This window comes from Hyperoodon ampullatus (assembly GCF_949752795.1).
Source record: "Hyperoodon ampullatus genome assembly, chromosome: 13".
Taxonomy (NCBI): Eukaryota; Metazoa; Chordata; class Mammalia; order Artiodactyla; family Ziphiidae; genus Hyperoodon; species Hyperoodon ampullatus.
The window spans coordinates 89,074,709-89,091,714 of NC_136926.1; the positions used below are offsets into that span (position 1 = coordinate 89,074,709).

Genomic DNA, 17,006 nt, shown 5'->3' on the forward strand with positions numbered 1-17,006 from the left:
GTCATAACTGAAAAATAATCCTCCATCTTTGTGTCAACAACACGGCTGAACAGTGGATCTAATCAGCAAGTCTGAGCTCTGTTCATACACACACTTTAGAAGCCTTTTGTAATTTGTGTAACTTTGACATATAGAAAATAAATGCATTTCGAAACAAAATAGTTGAGCACACTGGAGTTTAACAACTGGAAAGAAATTATAGGAATGGTCCTAAGAGTACTTATCTTTAAGGCTGAAATTTCCTAAGAATCATGTTTTATTTAAAATTAGTTCTTTGCCTTTGGATCTTTGTTTTTAACCCATAGATGATTTTTATCTTAATTCATATGATGTTTGTCTTGGTAGGACAATAAGAATTGAAAAACAAAAAATGCAGTGGCTCACCAAATATTAACCTGTGTTCTCTTTATTGTCAGGAGGTTAGATGCATTTTTATTTTAAACTAGCTCAGCCACAGTCAACTGCTAGTTGGTTGGTTGGAGAAAAGCATTTCTTATTTAGATCACTTTTTCCATACTGTCACATGGCCTGTTTTATGTGTTCGTTCTCGTGAACCTGTGTCAGCTCAGAGGTTAAGCGTTTCAGCTGCAAAGCAAAGCAGGTACCTGGAAGGAGAGACCAGCCGAGAGGCTGGAATGGTCTTTGTGGAAGGGTCGGGTCACGGCCCCCTTTTCCTGCAAACCACCGGGCGGCTGACGGTGAGAAGAGGTGTGGGAAGAGGTGGCGTGTGAACTGAACTTGTAAAGATTCCGAACCAGAACTGAGGCAGGGAACAGTTTATCAGAGCCTTTAATCACTGGATTAACTATCTGGCAACATTTACAGTGTGAAATAATGTTTTAGATCCTAAAGCCACTGGCTTTTAAGCTGAGATCAAACGCCCACCTTTTAGACGCATCTGGGGGCCTCCTGTGCCCTCGGGGCACCTGGTCCCCCCACCCTACCCCCATGCCTCACCCTACCCCGATGCCCCACCCCTACCCCAGTCCCCAACCCCCCATCCCCACCCCCTACCCCACCCCACGCCCCACCCCATGCCCCACCCACACCCCAGCCCCATGTCCCAGCCCCCACTCCCACGCCCCACGCCCCACCCTGTACCCCAGTCCCCACCCCCCAGCCCAGCCCATGCCCCACCCCCCACCCCACCCCTACCCCCACCCCACCCCTACCCCCACCCCCACATCCCACCCCTACCCCTGAGTCTGCACTGAGGCCCCTCCCGGGACCGGGGGCTCAGGGGCTTCATGTCACCATGGCAAGAGCTGGCCTGGGGAGCACGAAGGCTCAAGCATCTGTGGCCTGTGCTGGGCAGGCAGGCAGAGGGAGTCCGGCAAAGAGACAGGTGCTGACAGCTGGGAGTCCACCAGCGTGTGCAAAGGCCGGGGACCTGGGGGCCACAGGGGGGTGCAGGGTGCCCATCAGCATGGATCCCTTGTCCCAGGTACAGCCAGGGGTCTCATTTTAAAGGTCACCTTCTTCAAGTAAGAAGCTGTCTGTTTGTACAAGGAAAGAAATCTCTCCTAGAGAATACTTCGCTTGGTGACACCCAAAACTTTACCTCTGCTAAAGAGGTTTTAGTCTGTTCCAGTTCATGTTTTTAAGCCTAAATTGGTAAATTCAGCTACAAAATAAATATTTCCTCCACTGTGGGTTGACCTTCTGGTATTTGGGAACCCCTTCCTAATCAGGTGTGTTTTTCCCCCTTTTCATTTTCATCCACACACACCCCGCTGCCGCGCTCCCTTGCAGGCCCCCCAGGAGACGCATCCCTAACCAGCCCCCTCCTGCCCACAGCTCCAAGGACCCAGGGACGGAATGCGGGGGTACCAGCCGGGGCAGGACCCGATGGGCGCACAGTGTGATGGGCAGACGCCTCCCTCTCCTCCGGCCACAGCTGCCTTGGAGGCAATGGACCAGGCCCCTGGCCCTTTCTGCGGTGACCGCTGAGTGTGTCCAGCCCCAGTTACAGTGTCACGGGGCTTTGAGCTGAGGGAGTGGGAGGGAGGCTGTGCCAGACACGGTGGCGTCTTTCCCCAGAGTAGCTGCGAAGCCAAGTCCCACAGCACACATTCCTTTTGAGGACTAAAGCCCCCAGGTCTCCCTGTAAAGCACCAGGCATGGAATCTCCTCGTCCTGTTGGTCACTGAGCCTTTGCAGCTGGATGTCTTCCATCTTCACCACATTTTCGTCACTTGGTTTATTTTCACCTCTTCTCTGGGATTCCTAGTAAACAGAATTGATCATTTTCCTTTCTCCTTTGCTTGCTTTATGTGTCCTTTTCTGTGATGTCTGTCTTCCATTGACCCCTTTTGGAGGGTTCCTGGGAGAGAATGCCTCCACCTGACCCAACCTGACCTCAAGCTGACCCAACCTGACCTCAAGCTGACCTAACCTGACCTCAACCTGACCCAACCTGACCTAAACCTGACCCAACCTGACCCAACCTGACCTCAAGCTGACCTAACCTGACCTCAACCTGACCTCAAGCTGACCTAACCTGACCCAACCTGACCTCAACCTGACCTCAAGCTGACCTAACCTGACCCGACCTGACCTAACCTGACCTCAGCCTGACCCAACCTGACCTCAGCCTGACCCAACCTGACCCAACCTGACCTTAACCTGACCCAATCTGATCTCAACCTGACCCAGCCTGACCTCAGCCTGACCCAACTTGACCTCAGCCTGACCCAACTTGACCTCAGCCTGACCTCACCCTAACCCCAACCTGATCTCACCCTGACCCTAACCTGACAGACTCTACTTTCAGTCTCATCTGTTCACCTCTGGAAACTGTCTTTCTTATTCAGATCCTCCTGGACTTTGTGATAATGTCTTTCTTCCTCTGGGGTTTTAATTCCTTCTTTGATGTCTGTAAAGATTTTTGATAATCCTATCATCTCAAATTCCCAGGAGCCTGATCCTATTATTCCTGTGCCTGCTGGTGTTTGCTCGGGTAGGATTTTGTCCTGTGTATTTTATAATTTTGGTTTGTAAATCCATCTCAGTTGAGGCTTCATCAGCGGGAAGCTATGAGGCTTGAGTGGCGAGTCGTCCCTCTAGACCAGGGGTGCTGATGGCATTGGGCTGGGTCTGCCCTTGTTCTGGGGTGTCCTGCACGTGCGCTGTAGGGTTTCATGGCACCCCTGGCTCCTGCCCACCAATGCCAGTCACACCCAGTCACGACAACCAAAAATGTCCCGGGCCTTGCTAGGTGTCCCGGGGGCAGAGTCACCCCAGTTGATTATGTGTGTCTCCAGGATATTGCCAACATGGGACCACCTTTCACGGGGGATAATTTCCTAGCTTTGAGTTTCAGAGACAAAAGTTTCAACCTCAAATCCATTGTGCAGGTAGGCTTTTCGACACATATTCTTGTAGAGCCAGGCAGAGAAATCTTGTAATCCTCCTATCCCCCAGGCAGATGTTTTTCTAGTTTACCCTTTCACTAGGATGTAGGGGCAAACATTGGTGCTTCCTGTAGGATTAGTTCAAACCCTCCACCTCCTGTCATGATGGTTTACCAGTTTACTATCTATCAGAAATGAACACGTCCAAGAGACCCCATATCCTTGGCAATAACGTGTGTCATCAAACCTTCCCACTTTACAACGTGGTAATTTGAGATGTTTATTTTTGCTACTAGAAACGAACTGGAGGGACTTCCCTGGTGGTCAGGGGTCAAGAATCCGCCTTTCAATGCAGGGGACGCGGGTTCGATCCCTGGTCGGGGAACTAAGATCCCACATGCCGTGGAGCAACTAAGCCCACGCATCACAACTACTGAGCCTGCGCTCCTCAACTAGAGAGAGAGAAAACCCGCGCGCCACAACTAGAGAGCCCGTGCGCCACAACAAAGCCCTCTTGCCACAACGAAAGATCCTGTGTGCCGCAACTAACCCCCAAGGCAGCCAAATAAATTAATAAATTAAAAAAAAGGAAATGAACTGGAGTATCTTTTCATATATTTAAAGTCTGTGTTTTCCCTTTACTGTAAACTCTGTGACAATTTGCCCATTTTTTCTAATGAGCTGTCAGTTTTTTTCTTAAAATCCACGGCACTTGAATGCCTCTTATGCCCCACACAGAAGATAGGGATGCACTTCAGGGCTCTCAGCAGTGACTGTCAGTCTCTTAAGAGAGAACCTGACTTAAAAACACTTAGTAGGGCTTCCCTGGTGGCGCAGTGGTTGAGAGTCCGCCTGCCGATGCAGGGGACACGGGTCCGTGCCCCGGTCCGGGAAGATCCCACATGCCGTGGAGCGGCTGGGCCAGTGAGCCATGGCCACTGAGCCTGCGCGTCCAGAGCCTGTGCTCCGCAACGGGAGAGGCCACAACAGTGAGAGGCCCGCGTACCGCAAAAAAACAACAACAACAAAAAAAACCCACTTAGTAACATATAAGTTATGTTTATATTTGTAAATGTATATTCCGGGGAAGAAAACCCTTTACAGGAAAGTTGTAGGATCTGGCTGATTACCCAGTTATTTTAATGATCAGTCATCCCTACCTACAAAGAATTCGAAGCACACATTTGATGTGGCTACAAAAGGAGTTGATTAACCTGTGCTACAGACTTGTCACGTGGCTCCACGGGGACAGGAAGACGTGGAGGACCCCAGTCTAGCGCAGGCAAGGTGGGCTTTCCCACTCCATACTCGTCTCTGCCCCTCACGGTATTCCAGGCAGAAGCTGCCGTCAGCTCTGGTTCTGACAGTTACGGGAAAAAGACGTGAGGTCACGTGGCACTTTCCCTCGGGCACACCTCAGCCTCAGCCCAGAAACCTGTGAGCCTGCCCTGGGGGCTCCATCCTTCCCGGTGGCCTCGCACAGCTCCGGAGAGTGGGGCGCCTCCTGTGAGGACCCCCGCCTGCCTCCTGGGCAGATGCTGAGTCCCCTCTGAGCTGCCTGGGAAGGAGGTCGGCTGTGAGCCGCTGCCGTCCTTGATGTGGAATCCCAAGCCGCTGTCCCCAGGTCCTCGATGAGAAGCAGCAGCTTGGGCGATCTCTGCAACAAGTTCCCGCGACCTAAACAACTGACTGCGTTTGAGGAAAGTAGGATCTTCCTCCTCAGCATAACCTCCTCAGATTTCCCCAACCTCCTGCCCGGCCAGCGAGCCTGCAAAGCCCTCGGGGCAGCCTCTCCTCTGCACAGAGCCAGCCTCGCGGTGTTGGAAGTGCCGGTCGTCCTTGCGCCCCAGCTCCCCCGCCATGAGCTCCAGCATCGCGTGTCCAGCACCAGCAGATGTTACTGACATTTGCTGCATGAAACGCCGACCCCGAGGCATCAGCAACACAGCTGAGCCCTGAGCGCCTTTGCCCTCAAATCCTGCAGTGACTGCGCAGGCACGCTGGCTCTCTCCCCACGACTCCTTCTATCTGGTTTTCTCCCCCTCCCAAATCTCAGGGTCAGTGGGCATCCGGGCTGCATGCCGAACACCCCTTGGGTGCCCCCCGCTTTACGGTTTGTGAGTCGCCCTGGTGGTAGGTTTGCCTGGCAGTGGTTAGAGCATCAAATCCTTAACAACAATGAAACGTCTTGATTTTGGCAGTTGAAGCAGTGGTCCTCAGGCTTTAGCGCACTACACCTGCTCATTGACATGCACAGAACCGGATGTCAATTTTTTTAATTGAAATGATAATGTCCATTTTAATGTGTACAATTCAGTGTTTTTAGTATTTTAACCCTCACCACTACCTAATGCCAGAGCATCCTCATGACCACAAAAAGAAACCCTGTCACCATGCATCGGTCACTCCCCCACCCCCCAGCCCCTGGCAACCACTAACCTACCTTCTGTCTCTGAAGATTTGCCTGCTCTGGACAGTTCCTTTCTGTCCGGCCTCTTCCACTTACACCATGTTTTCAACGTCCATCCGTGCTGTGTCCTGTGTCAGCACTTCATTCCTTTTTGTGGTTGATTGTGTCCCAGTATGTAGATGGAGCACATTTGCTTATCCATTGGTCAGCTGATGGACAGTTGGGTTGTTCCCACATTTTTGCTATTGTAAATAATGCTGCTGTGAATATTCACGTACATGTTTTTGCGTGAGCCTAGGCTTTCATTTCTCTTGGAGTAACATTGCTGGATCCCATGGTAAGTCTATGTTTAACTCTTTGAGGAACTGCCCAACTGTTCTCCACAGCAGCTGCACTATTTCACACTCCCACCAGCAGCGTACGGGGGTCCTGAGTTCTCCATGCCCTCGCAGACACTCCTTTTTCCATTTGTTTGGTCGCAACCAAGCTGATGGACGTAAAGTGGTACCAAGTCGTTTTGATTAGCGTTTTCCTGATGACCGATCACACTGAGCATCTTTTCAAGTGTCTATTAGCCATTTTTGTACCTTTTTTGGAGAAGTCCTTCAAATCCTTTGCCCACGTTTTAATTGGGTTGTCTTTTTGTTCTTGAGTTGTAGGAGCTCTTTATATATTCTGGACACTAGACCCTTATCAGATATATGATTTGTAAATTTTTTCTCATCCCATGAGCTATCATTTCATTCTCTTGATAATGTCCTTTAATGCACAAAAGAGTTTAAGTATGACAAAGTCCAGTTTATTTATTTTTCTTTTGTTGCTTATGCTTCTGTTGTATTTCAGAAACCATTGCCTACTCCAAGGCCATGAAGATTTACTCCTGTGTTCTTCTAATCAGATTCTTCCCCTCCCCAGGGTTTGGTGTAATTGCTGCTGCTTGTTTGACTTTTCTGGACAAATTAGGCAAAGTCTATATGTTTTTGTCTTGTGTGGCCACTGATATCTCTGTCCCATTAGCTTAATGGTCAGCAAGTGACTGGACAGAGATTCTCACATGCCTGGAACAAAAACAAAAACAAACCAGTCTTTGCAGACGGGCCCTGTGTGTCAGGGTCCCCTCAACACACAGCAGGCCTGTCCCTTGCCTCCCCTTTTCACCTCCAGCTTGTGCAGAGCTGCAGGTCAGCTGGGGTCGGGGCAGGGGGAGAGTGTAGGGCCTTCTCAGGTCTTTCCTGAGCATGTACATGGCCCCAGGCACATGAGCAGCACTCTAGATTTCGAGCAGTTTGTTGGAGCATTTCCAAAGCATCTCATTCCCCAGCCTCTTCTCCCAAGCTTTCTGGTTAGTCTATTTTTTGCCCCAACAATAATGTTCATCCATCGCCTCAGCAAACATTTTCGTGTAAGTGATTTCCACAAGCTGCCCGGGTGGCCACTTTAGCCCTGGGAGAGTCCCGAGTTAGGGGAGGTACAGGCAAGCCTTCTGACGGGTCTTTCGGGGGAGCCACCAGAAGGGTCCAAATAGTTATGGTTCCTCCTGAATCGGGTCCACTCTCCTCTTCCAGTACCAGTCCTGGTACCAGGAACGCAGGTTGTCATCTTCAAGGTGAACGCTGAGCTGGGAAGCAGGTTAAATAAAATGCTAAGAGCTCACTCTTGTTACCAAGATTCAGCTGGGGTTTTTTTTTGTTTTTTTTTTTGTTTTTTTGCGGTACGCGGGCCTCCCACCATCGTGGCCTCTCCCGCTGCGGAGCACAGGCTCTGGACGCGCAGGCCCAGTGGCCACGGCCCACGGGCCCAGCCGCTCCGCAGCATGTGGGATCCTCCCGGACCGGGGCACGAACCTGCGTCCCCCACATCGGCAGGCGGACTCCCAACCACGGCGCCACCAGGGAAGCCCTCAGCTGTTTTTACTCAAGTGTTCCCCTGGGTGCTGCTCCCCTTTGGTTAGTGTCCAGAGTTCCCAAAAAAGTTGATTCTGATGGTTTTTTACTGGTTTTCTCATTGTTTTAATGGGGAGATATTTGGGGGTCCTTACTATGCAGTTTTCCAGTCAGTCAGAATTTTAAGTGTAGAGCCAGGAATATACTTTTTTTTTTTTGCAGGTTCCCTTGATAATTTTGGTGCTGTTGGCCCTCAGTCTACACTTTGAGAACAAAACTGGAACTGTGTCCCTCCCCTCCAGATTACTGCCTAGCCGATGTCTAAGATACACTCCCTGGTAAATGGGACCTTTGGAGTTTATGTCCCCGGATTGGTACTTGCCTGTTTTCTCTGCTCTGTCACTGTTGCCACAGTGCAGAGAAGTGTGTGGTGCCAAAGCACTGACCCCATTGTGTTAACAAGTCAAGGGGGACCATCCTGAGCAGGATTTGGAGGAGGAACAGAACCGCCCTCCAGCGGTGTGGAAAAGAACCCACAGGAGTCTCTGAAAAGGATAAAGTCATCAGTGTTACTTATGGACCCTTTTTGATGTGGTTCCTGAGTCAGGGACCCTGTTTCCAAACAGATACATAGATGTTAAGGGGTGACCCAGCACTGGGCAGAGGAAGGAATGTAAGGTGCAATTGTGGGTAAATACACCACAAAACTTTAAATGTCCACATTCAGGACAAAAATGATTTTGTCTCAGTAACATATTTTGTGACACGTCCTTTTAACAAGTGCTAAGTAAACCAACACATTTAGGAATTTTGGTTGCTGGTCTATGCACAAGCTATGATGAGATACTCATTAAGAAGAAGAATATGATTTCTTTTGTGAGTTTCTTGAACCCTGGTCAAAATATAAAACAAGTAATCATTCATATAAGAAACTCACCTGGAATCTTACCTTTGCCAAGCATTCTTAAGAAGGCATCCGACAACGAATGCCAAAGTGCACATGCCCACCAACCAGTGTGGGTGATCCATGTTCAAAATATTTTAAAGGAGATCCGGGCTAGCAACTCCCACTACAAAGATATTTCCCTCCCTTATATGTTTGGAGCTGTGAGCTTCATTAAGCTTTGGAGCCACAGATCCCTTTGTGACTCTGAGGATCCTCTATTAGAAAAATGTGTACACACACAAGTTTGCATCTAATTTTAGAAGGCTCATAGATCCCTGAAGAATTCCCATGGCCAACAAATAAAGAACCTCTGGTTTAGAGAATCAAGGCAACCGAAGCATCGTGAGTTTCTCTACATCAGTGCCTCCCAAACCCAGCTGTGCAGCAGAATTATCTGGAAGCTTTTAAACAGCAAAACAAACCCGTTTTTATGAGGGACGTTTGTAAATGTACATAAAAGCAGAGAGAAAGTATAATGGCCCCAGTGTTCTCATCACCGGGCTCCAGCAGCAGGTGAAGTGTTTTGTCTGCCCACCACCTTGAGAAAGATTTGCTTAATGAAGATCCAGACCTCATTTCACGTGAATACCTCACTGTGGACCTCTAAGGGGTCGAAACCCCCTGTTTTTCACGAGTGCAGTGCCAGTTTCATGCCTTTAAAAAGGCTTTAAAATCATAGATAGTGCTGGGATTTTCTTATTTACTCTTAGATGTCTTTTTATAGTTGGTTCCCTCTAATCCGAATCCAAATAACGTCCACAGGCTGTTCTGGCAGTTTGGCTGGCGCTTCTTAAGGATCAACACATCCACAGCAGCCCCCTCCCCCGGCCCCCACTTGTTAACCAGCCGGAAACCCCCCAGGTCTGGCCTTGCCATCATCTCCTGAGGCAGCATCTCCAGGGCGGCCCGCCCTCCTCCCTCATGCTGCCCCGCGTTGGCCGCGTCCCTAGTCTCCAGGCAAGAAATTAAGGCGGGTCCCTTGTAAGCGGGGCCTGCTGGAAAGCTGAGTGGCGGGCTCCTGGGACCACCTGCAGGCGTCAGGGGTGCAGGAGAGAAGAACCGAGCGGCCGGGCCAACGGAGCCCTTGGTTTGGTTCGCTCCCCAAGCCCCAAGGTCGTGCGTGGGCGGGGGTGTCCCCGAGCTCTGCGGCCTAACGCGCGCTCCCTTCCTTCGCAGGCCCAGCCTCCGGACCCTGGTGCGGCGCCTGGGGCCACGGCCCTGCTCCCTGGGCATGCGGAGCCCCCGGGCCCCGAGCCCCTGGTTGGCGGCAGCGGCGGCGGCGGCGGCGGCGTTGGCGGGGCCCGCGCCCGGCACGTCATCATCAACGTGGGCGGCTGCAGGGTGCGCCTGGCCTGGGCCGCGCTGGCCCGCTGTCCCCTGGCGCGCCTCGAGCGCCTCCGCGCCTGCCGCGGCCACGACGAGCTGCTGCGCGTGTGCGACGACTACGACGTGAGCCGCGACGAGTTCTTCTTCGACCGCAGCCCGTGCGCCTTCCGCGCCATCGTGGCGCTGCTGCGCGCCGGGAAACTGCGGCTGCTGCGCGGCGCATGCGCCCTGGCCTTCCGCGACGAGCTGGCCTACTGGGGTATCGATGAGGCGCACCTGGAGCGCTGCTGCCTGCGCCGCCTGCGCCGCCGCGAGGAGGAAGCCGCCGAGGCGCGCGCGGGGCCGGCGGAGGGCGGGGGCTCCGGCAGCCCGGCCTGCGCCCCTGGGCCCGGCGGCGGGCGGCTGGCGCGCGGCCGGCGGCGCCTACGCGACGTGCTGGACGACCCGCGCTCGGGCCCGGCCGGGAAGCTCTTCGCCTGCGTGTCCGTGGCCTTCGTGGCCGTCACGGCGGTCGGCCTCTGCCTCAGCACCATGCCCGACATCCGCGCCGAGGAGGAGAGGGTGAGCGCGGGGCCGGGGCGACTGGGCCGGGCAGGGCTGGGGGCGGCTGGGACGGAACCGGGGAGGGGCGGCGGCAGCTGGGCCGTTGGGCGCCCGCTGGGTGGTGGTCTTAGGCACCGCGACCCCATTGGTCGCTGAAACTGCAGGCCCTGGACCCCCCTGCACCCGCCCTGGGCAGGTTCGCCGGGAGTGAGCCCCTGGCGCGGCTGCCCCGTCAGGCCGCCCACTGTGCGCTGCCAGCAGAGGCTCCAAATTCCAGCCAGTTTCAAGAACTCGGCAAGGCTGCCCGGCCGGCGGGCCTTCTCACTGAGCCTCTCTGACGGCCAGGCCTTGAGGCTTGGACAACTTGGAGTTAAAACGCCCAGTCTAGAGAGTGCTGTGCTCTAAACTCAAGTCCCGTCGTCCTGAACCACAGGGACAGGACCTCTGAATTCTTCCAGGCGCCCAGCTCTGGCACACCCAGGGCCGGCTTTGTGGAGGTGCTGGGGCTCGTTTCTGAGCAGACAGTAGACTTCCTGCCCCCTCTGTCGTCCCGTGAGGCTGCGGGCAGAAGGGTCATCCTGGGGTTAGGATGTCACCCGAAGCTCAGCAGCGTTTGTGCGATGCACACACTACGGAATGTCTCGGAAACACTCGGGGAAGGCCCGAGTGGGTGTCGTCCGGGTCGGGCTTAGACGAGAGGAGGTGCGGCGGTATTTGAAGGATGTGGCTGCGTGTTGCCCTCAAAGCGTTGCCTGTGTTTTCTCACGGGGTGGCAGGGGCGTCCTGCCTTAACCTCCGCAGCTCCAGCTTCCAGGGGTGGCAGAGGCTCGGACTTGAACCCCACGGCCCCAGGCAGAGCAGGGCAGAGCTCACGTCAGCCTCTCAGTGAGAGCCCCTCCGCAGTCCGGGGTGGTGCCCGAGCTCGCCCGCTGCCGTCAGCTCATTATTCAGAGACACAGAGCTCAGTTCTTCTGGAACATTAGCTGTGAGAGGTCTTGACCAAGAGCCTGGTGATCCTGACGGCAGATTAAATTTAAATGTAAATTTTAGGAAATTGGTTTGGCTTCCTTCATTGTTTGGGTGTCTGATTCCTGAGCTGCCATTTCCAGTTGTCTTAACTAGGCCCCCGCTGGGGATTCTGCTTGTAAAGACACTCGACATGTTTGGACTTTCTCAGTAGCAGTAACTCCATACAATCCGAGGAAGGAAATCACTTACACAGGAATCAGGGAACAGAAGTTAGGGCTGTGTCAACTAATGACAGCGTCACCGGAGGTCGAGCTGACCCTGAGAATCCTCTAGGCGTCATCTGGCCCCCACGTCACCCACCATTCACATCCGTCACCCACCTCTTCCCCATATCCAGAAACACTGCTTCACACCACCCAGATGCTGTCTCACCAGTTCAGTCATCAGATTAGGAAGTAAGGATGCCAGTGTTGGTGAGCACGTGGTGAGTGTGGCCATGTGCTTGTGAGGGGTGCTTACGAAGCCCCTGGCCCACTGCACACAGTAGATGCTGAGTAATAGTAGGTGTTGTCACTGCCACAGGAAGAAGTTTTATGTTTCATCAACTCTGGGTGTGTGGTTAAAAAAAAACAACCCATAAAATTCACCATCTGAGCCATTTTTACGTGCAGTTCAGTGGCGTTAAGTACATTCACAGTGGTGTGCAACCATCACCACCCTCCGTCCCTAGAAGTCTTTCCTCTTCCCAAACTGAAACTTTGTCCCCATCAAACACTAACTCCCCAGCCCCTGGGACCCAGCCTGTACCTTGTGCCTCTGTGAATTCAGCTACTTCAGGGACTCACTTAAGTGGAATCACACAGGCAGCATCTCTCTGTGGCTGTCTTGTTTCACTGAGCACAGTGTCCTCCGGGTGCATCCGTGATGCAGCAGGTGTCAGACCCCTTCCTATTTAGGGGCTGAGTAACACTCCCTTGTATGTATCGCCTCACTTTGTTCATCCATCATCCGTCCGTGGACACTTGGGTCGCTTCCTCCTTTTGCTGCTGGGAATAATGCTGCTGTGGACACAGCACAAACATCTGGTGAGTCCCTGCCCTCGGTTCTTTGGGGTTTATCCCAGGGGTGCACTAGCTGGATTCTGTGGTGATTCTGTGTTTACTTTTGCGGGGAACCTCCCTGCTGTCCCCTGCAGCTGCACCCTTGACGGTCCGACCACAGAAGTTTCCAGGCACGAGGCCATCAGGGATGGAGGGCAGAGAAGAGAAAAACTTGGAATCCTTCATTATTTTCTTGTTTGTTGGGGTTTTTCCAGTAGAAGTTTTTATTTTATTTTATTTACTTATTTCTTGGCTGTATTGGGTCTTTGTTGCTACACATGGGCTTTCTGTAGTTGCCTCGAGCAGGGGCTGCTCTTCGTTGTGGTGCGCAGGCTTCTCATTGTGGTGGCTTCTCTTGTAACGCAGCACGGGCTCTAGAGCGCAGGCTCAGTAGTTGTGGCACGCGGGCTTAGGAGTTGTGGCTCACGGGCTCTAGAGCACAGGCTCAGTAGTTGTGGTGCACGGGCTTAGTTGCTCCGCGGCATGTGGGATCTTCCCAGACCAGGGATAGAACCCGTGTCTCCTGCATTGGCAGGCAGATTCTTAACCAGTGCACCACCAGGGAAGCCCTCCAGTAGAATTTAGCTTGAAAGTCACAAGGCTCAAGTATTATCTCTGTTTGATCTCTGATATTAATTAAGTGGCTAAATAATTTCTTTGTGAGATTTCAGGCCTTCTCTTGAAGGCTCCAGAAAGCAGCCTCTGAGAGGCACGGCACCGACAGCTCCGTGGGCCTGAGGTCCTCATCCTCCACCAGTGACAAGCAGTGACGCTTCCCCAACGCACCCACATTCTAGTTGGCACTCCAGTTAAATGCACCCAATTCCCTCCTGAAAAACGATCTTGGGGGAGCAGGGGGTGTCGTGGAGAACCAGGGGTGAGCTGGTGCGGCTCCGTTTTCATCAGTCTGTCTGGTGACATCTCTTGTCATCTCTGGCAGCATTGGCATTGGTGGTTATTTTTGTGTGTTGGTGCAGAAAAGCATCGAGGGAGAAAAAAGATTATTATCCTCCATTATTCAGGGGCTCAGAGGAAAGCTGATTCCTGCTGCCAATCCATGAAATGCCCCTTGAGTGGCTGGGCCCCCGCCCGGGCTGGAAGGAGGCCCCCAACTGCACAGAAATCCCAGCCCCCAGCTCCAGGGTGGCCGGGACACGGCCTTTGGGCACAGGAACCAGCTCCCTTCGCCTTCTTGTCTTGGCCCCAGGGCAGACTCTGCAGCCAGACGTCCAGGTCCCCTCTGGCTGGTGACGTGGCCTGAGCCCCAGGGTGGCTGGCAGAGCTCGACAAAGCCCCTGTGCTCCCGAGGCCACTCAGGCGCCGTGTGCTTATGGGTGGGCGTCCTTGCGGTCCGCCCTCCCCTAGAATCCAGGCTCTCGCTGTCCAGCGCTGCCCCTGTGTCTCCTCGGTGCCCTGGAAGTCCCCGTGCCCGGTGGTGGCTCCATCCAGAATCTGCTGTCACGCATTGTAATTGAATGAGAGCTAGGTCTCCACTTTCCACGGTTTATAGGAAGAAGGATGGTAAAAGCATAACCTGCGGGATGAATCTTGAGGACGTTTTGCTGAATGAAACAAGCCAACTGACAGTTCAGTAGGATGAATCCTGTCTGATTCCACTCATAAGAGGCACTTAGAGCCATCAGATCCGTGGAGTCGGAGTGTGGACGGGACAGGCGGGGGCCACAGGGATCCGCAGGGCACAGGCCGTCCCAAGTCAAAGCAGCTGGGGCTCCGGTGCGTCCAACCGACTCAGGAGGCCCCGAGGACCCTCGGCCAGGGGGGGCCCAGGACCCCCCCACACGCTTAGCGAGAGCAGGGCAGCCCCGGGCTGAGCAGACCCGGCATGGCTGCGGCAGGAAAGACCATGGGGCCCACAGCCACACCGGGACTGCTTGCTGCCTCCTGCGCCCCCGTCAAGGTGCGGCGGGGGCCCCGGGCAGAGCCGCCCCTCCGACTCCATGGCCGTTCGGTGTCCAGGTCGGCGCGCGGGTGGGGGCCGGGTCCCCAGGAGCGTCTGAGGGGCAGCCCAGGGCTGGGACCCGCGGGACCCTCACGGCCCGTCCTCTGGCTCCTGCCGTTCTGAGGGTGACACGGCAGCAGTTAGGCCTGCTCCTTGTTCGCGGTGGGGCCTTGATGGGCCCGGCTCCGCCGTGGACCGCGTGTGTCCCCTGCTGCCGTGAAATAAACGACCACGAACTGCCTCATGAAACGGCACGACTCGCCCTCGAGGTCCCGGTGGGACCCGGGCCTCACGTCCAGGGCTGGTTCCTACGGAGGCTCCGGGGGACCCGTCCCCTTCCCTCGTCCCTCGGCCCCTCCTGTGTCCTCCCAGCACGTCTCCTGGTTCTCCTCTCCCACCACCGTCCCCTCCTCGTGATGGGCTGTAAGGACCCTGTGATGACACTGGCCCCGTAACCAGGATGCTCCCGGCTCTGGCCTCGCCGTCATCCCACCCTCCACAGCCCCTTCTGCCATCAGAGGCGACGCAGCCGTGGGCCCGAGGACCAGGATGTGGACGTCTTCCAGGCATTATGAGGCCGACCACCGTCATGAAAACACTTGAGGGCAAGACTCCTGCTGCATGTCCCCAGGTCCCCACCCCGGTCAGGGCCACGCCGGCGCTGCCCAAGGAGCTGTCTCCCTCCTACACTGAGGTCTCAGCCAGGAGCCGCTTCCAGCGCTCAGCTCTGCCCTCGTGGACGCCTGTCCTCAACCTTCCGTGTCATGTGCATAACCTCAGAGCCAGCAGACGTAAGGATCCCACCCCTGTCTGAGGTCTTCTGAGGGTTCGAAACCCCAGGTGACATCAGAGTTGTCCATGCAGAATCTCCAGGCCCGGACGCTGGTTTTGCTCTGGAGATGAAGACAGGTGTTTGCAGGGCGAGAAGCTGGCCAGCGGGAGGGAAGGAGACCGCCACCCGGAAGCCCCATGGAACACACGCCAACCCTGAGTTATCTTAGCACAGCGTTCGCTGTGTGTCGGCAACAGCTCTTAGGAGCGTTGCTCTGGCGTCTCGGGTGTTTACTGGGTCAGGAGCACAGAGAAGAAGGACCAGGGCCCCCCGGCCCCCCCACTGCTGCACCGGTGTCTCCCCAGCCGAGTGAGACTTCTGGGGCCATGGCTGCTCTTACCTCCGCCTGCAGGACCCAGGGGCAGGGGTTGGGGGCGTGCACGCGGGACCCGCTCTGTCCTGTCCCGGGAGGCCCCCGCCGGAGTCGGCTCAGTCCCCGGTGTCTGGTCCATGGCGGGACCATCCATGCAGGAAGGAAAGGCTCCCTGGCATCCAGCGGGTCTCATGACCAGGCCTCAGGGCTGTCTGCACAACAGTCCCTCCTTGTCTGCAGAGATGAAGATTAGTAATACCAAACCTCTAAACACCGTGGCCACAGAAAGTTACCGTGACTTCTCTGACCCCAAGAGTACATTCTGAGCCAATGCACTGCCTGGTTCCTGGGAGAAACGATCACAGCAGTCACCACCCTGAGATGCCCCCCGTCTCATACCGGGCTGGACAGTCTCCCCTTGGCACGCAAGCAGAAGTTTTAATGCCTGGCTCAGAGGGAGAGGGAGGGGTCTGTGCCCCCCGACCTGGTGAGGTGAGGCGGGGGGCCAGTGCTAGAGGGACGCCCCCCAGCTCCAGGGCTGACCCCAGACCCCACCTGCAAGTCGCTGTGGGAGCCCCAAGCCCGACGGGAGGCGAGGCCCCCGACCCGCTGCCTCAGGGGGCTCCCGTGGGCCTCCGGCCTCACTCCTAGGGTACTGGGGGCTCTGTGAAGGAGACGGAGCGTTTCTCCAGCCCTCCCCACCCCACCCCCCATCGGGCAGCACTCAGGCCCAGGCCCTGGGCACCAGGCCAACCCAGAGCCCACGATTGCTGCAGGATGATCCATCCTCCTGAGGCTGTGTCGGTCGTGGTTAGGTGACCACGGGGACAGGTCGTGCCATCGGGGCCCTCCCCGTGCTGGACGTCACCCCATGGCCCCTGCCCAGCCATCAGATGCTGAGGACAGGCCTTCGGAGCCGCTGGGAGGATGGGACGGAAGCCTTTGTTTCAGCAAACAGCTCGCAGATTCCTTCATGCGGTGGCGGCCGTCGTTGCCTGGAGACAGGGCTGAGCCTGGCGTCGGGCTGCGAACCGGCCTGGGGGGAACAGCGCGTCCTCACGCAGGCTGCGCTCAGAGCCAGCGCTTCCTTTCCACGGAGGCTGGTGTTTGGCTTGCGAGTCGATTTTTTCCTTTGAGCTCATATGATTAAATCAAGACCCACATAATTAGTTATGGATTTCATGACTGGGGCTTCAAGTATTGAATTCACTAAGACATTTGGCAACAGCATCGGAAGCTGGTGACAGAGCTTCTGCTGCGTGTGGGCACAGACACACGCGCCGAGATTGCCAGCCTGGAGCTGGGGTGAGAGCTTCGCTGCTTCCGAGCTGTGTCAGTCAGGGTTCCCGGGAGAAACGAACGGAACCAGCG

At 55.1% G+C, this 17,006-nt stretch overlaps 1 protein-coding gene across 1 annotated transcript in view; it reads left to right on the forward strand.

The window, feature by feature from the left end:
• Positions 1 to 5,431: 5,431 nt before the first annotated feature.
• The window catches only part of KCNG2 (potassium voltage-gated channel modifier subfamily G member 2), a gene marked incomplete at both ends in the record, with an annotated part of 35,498 nt that continues 23,923 nt past the window's right edge, over positions 5,432 to 17,006 (forward strand). Inside the window, 3 exons of the mRNA XM_079718197.1 lie at positions 5,432 to 5,486; positions 7,329 to 7,369; positions 9,769 to 10,479. Coding sequence (XP_079574323.1) covers positions 5,432 to 5,486; positions 7,329 to 7,369; positions 9,769 to 10,479 — 807 coding nt within the window. The remainder of the gene's footprint in view (positions 5,487 to 7,328; positions 7,370 to 9,768; positions 10,480 to 17,006) is intronic.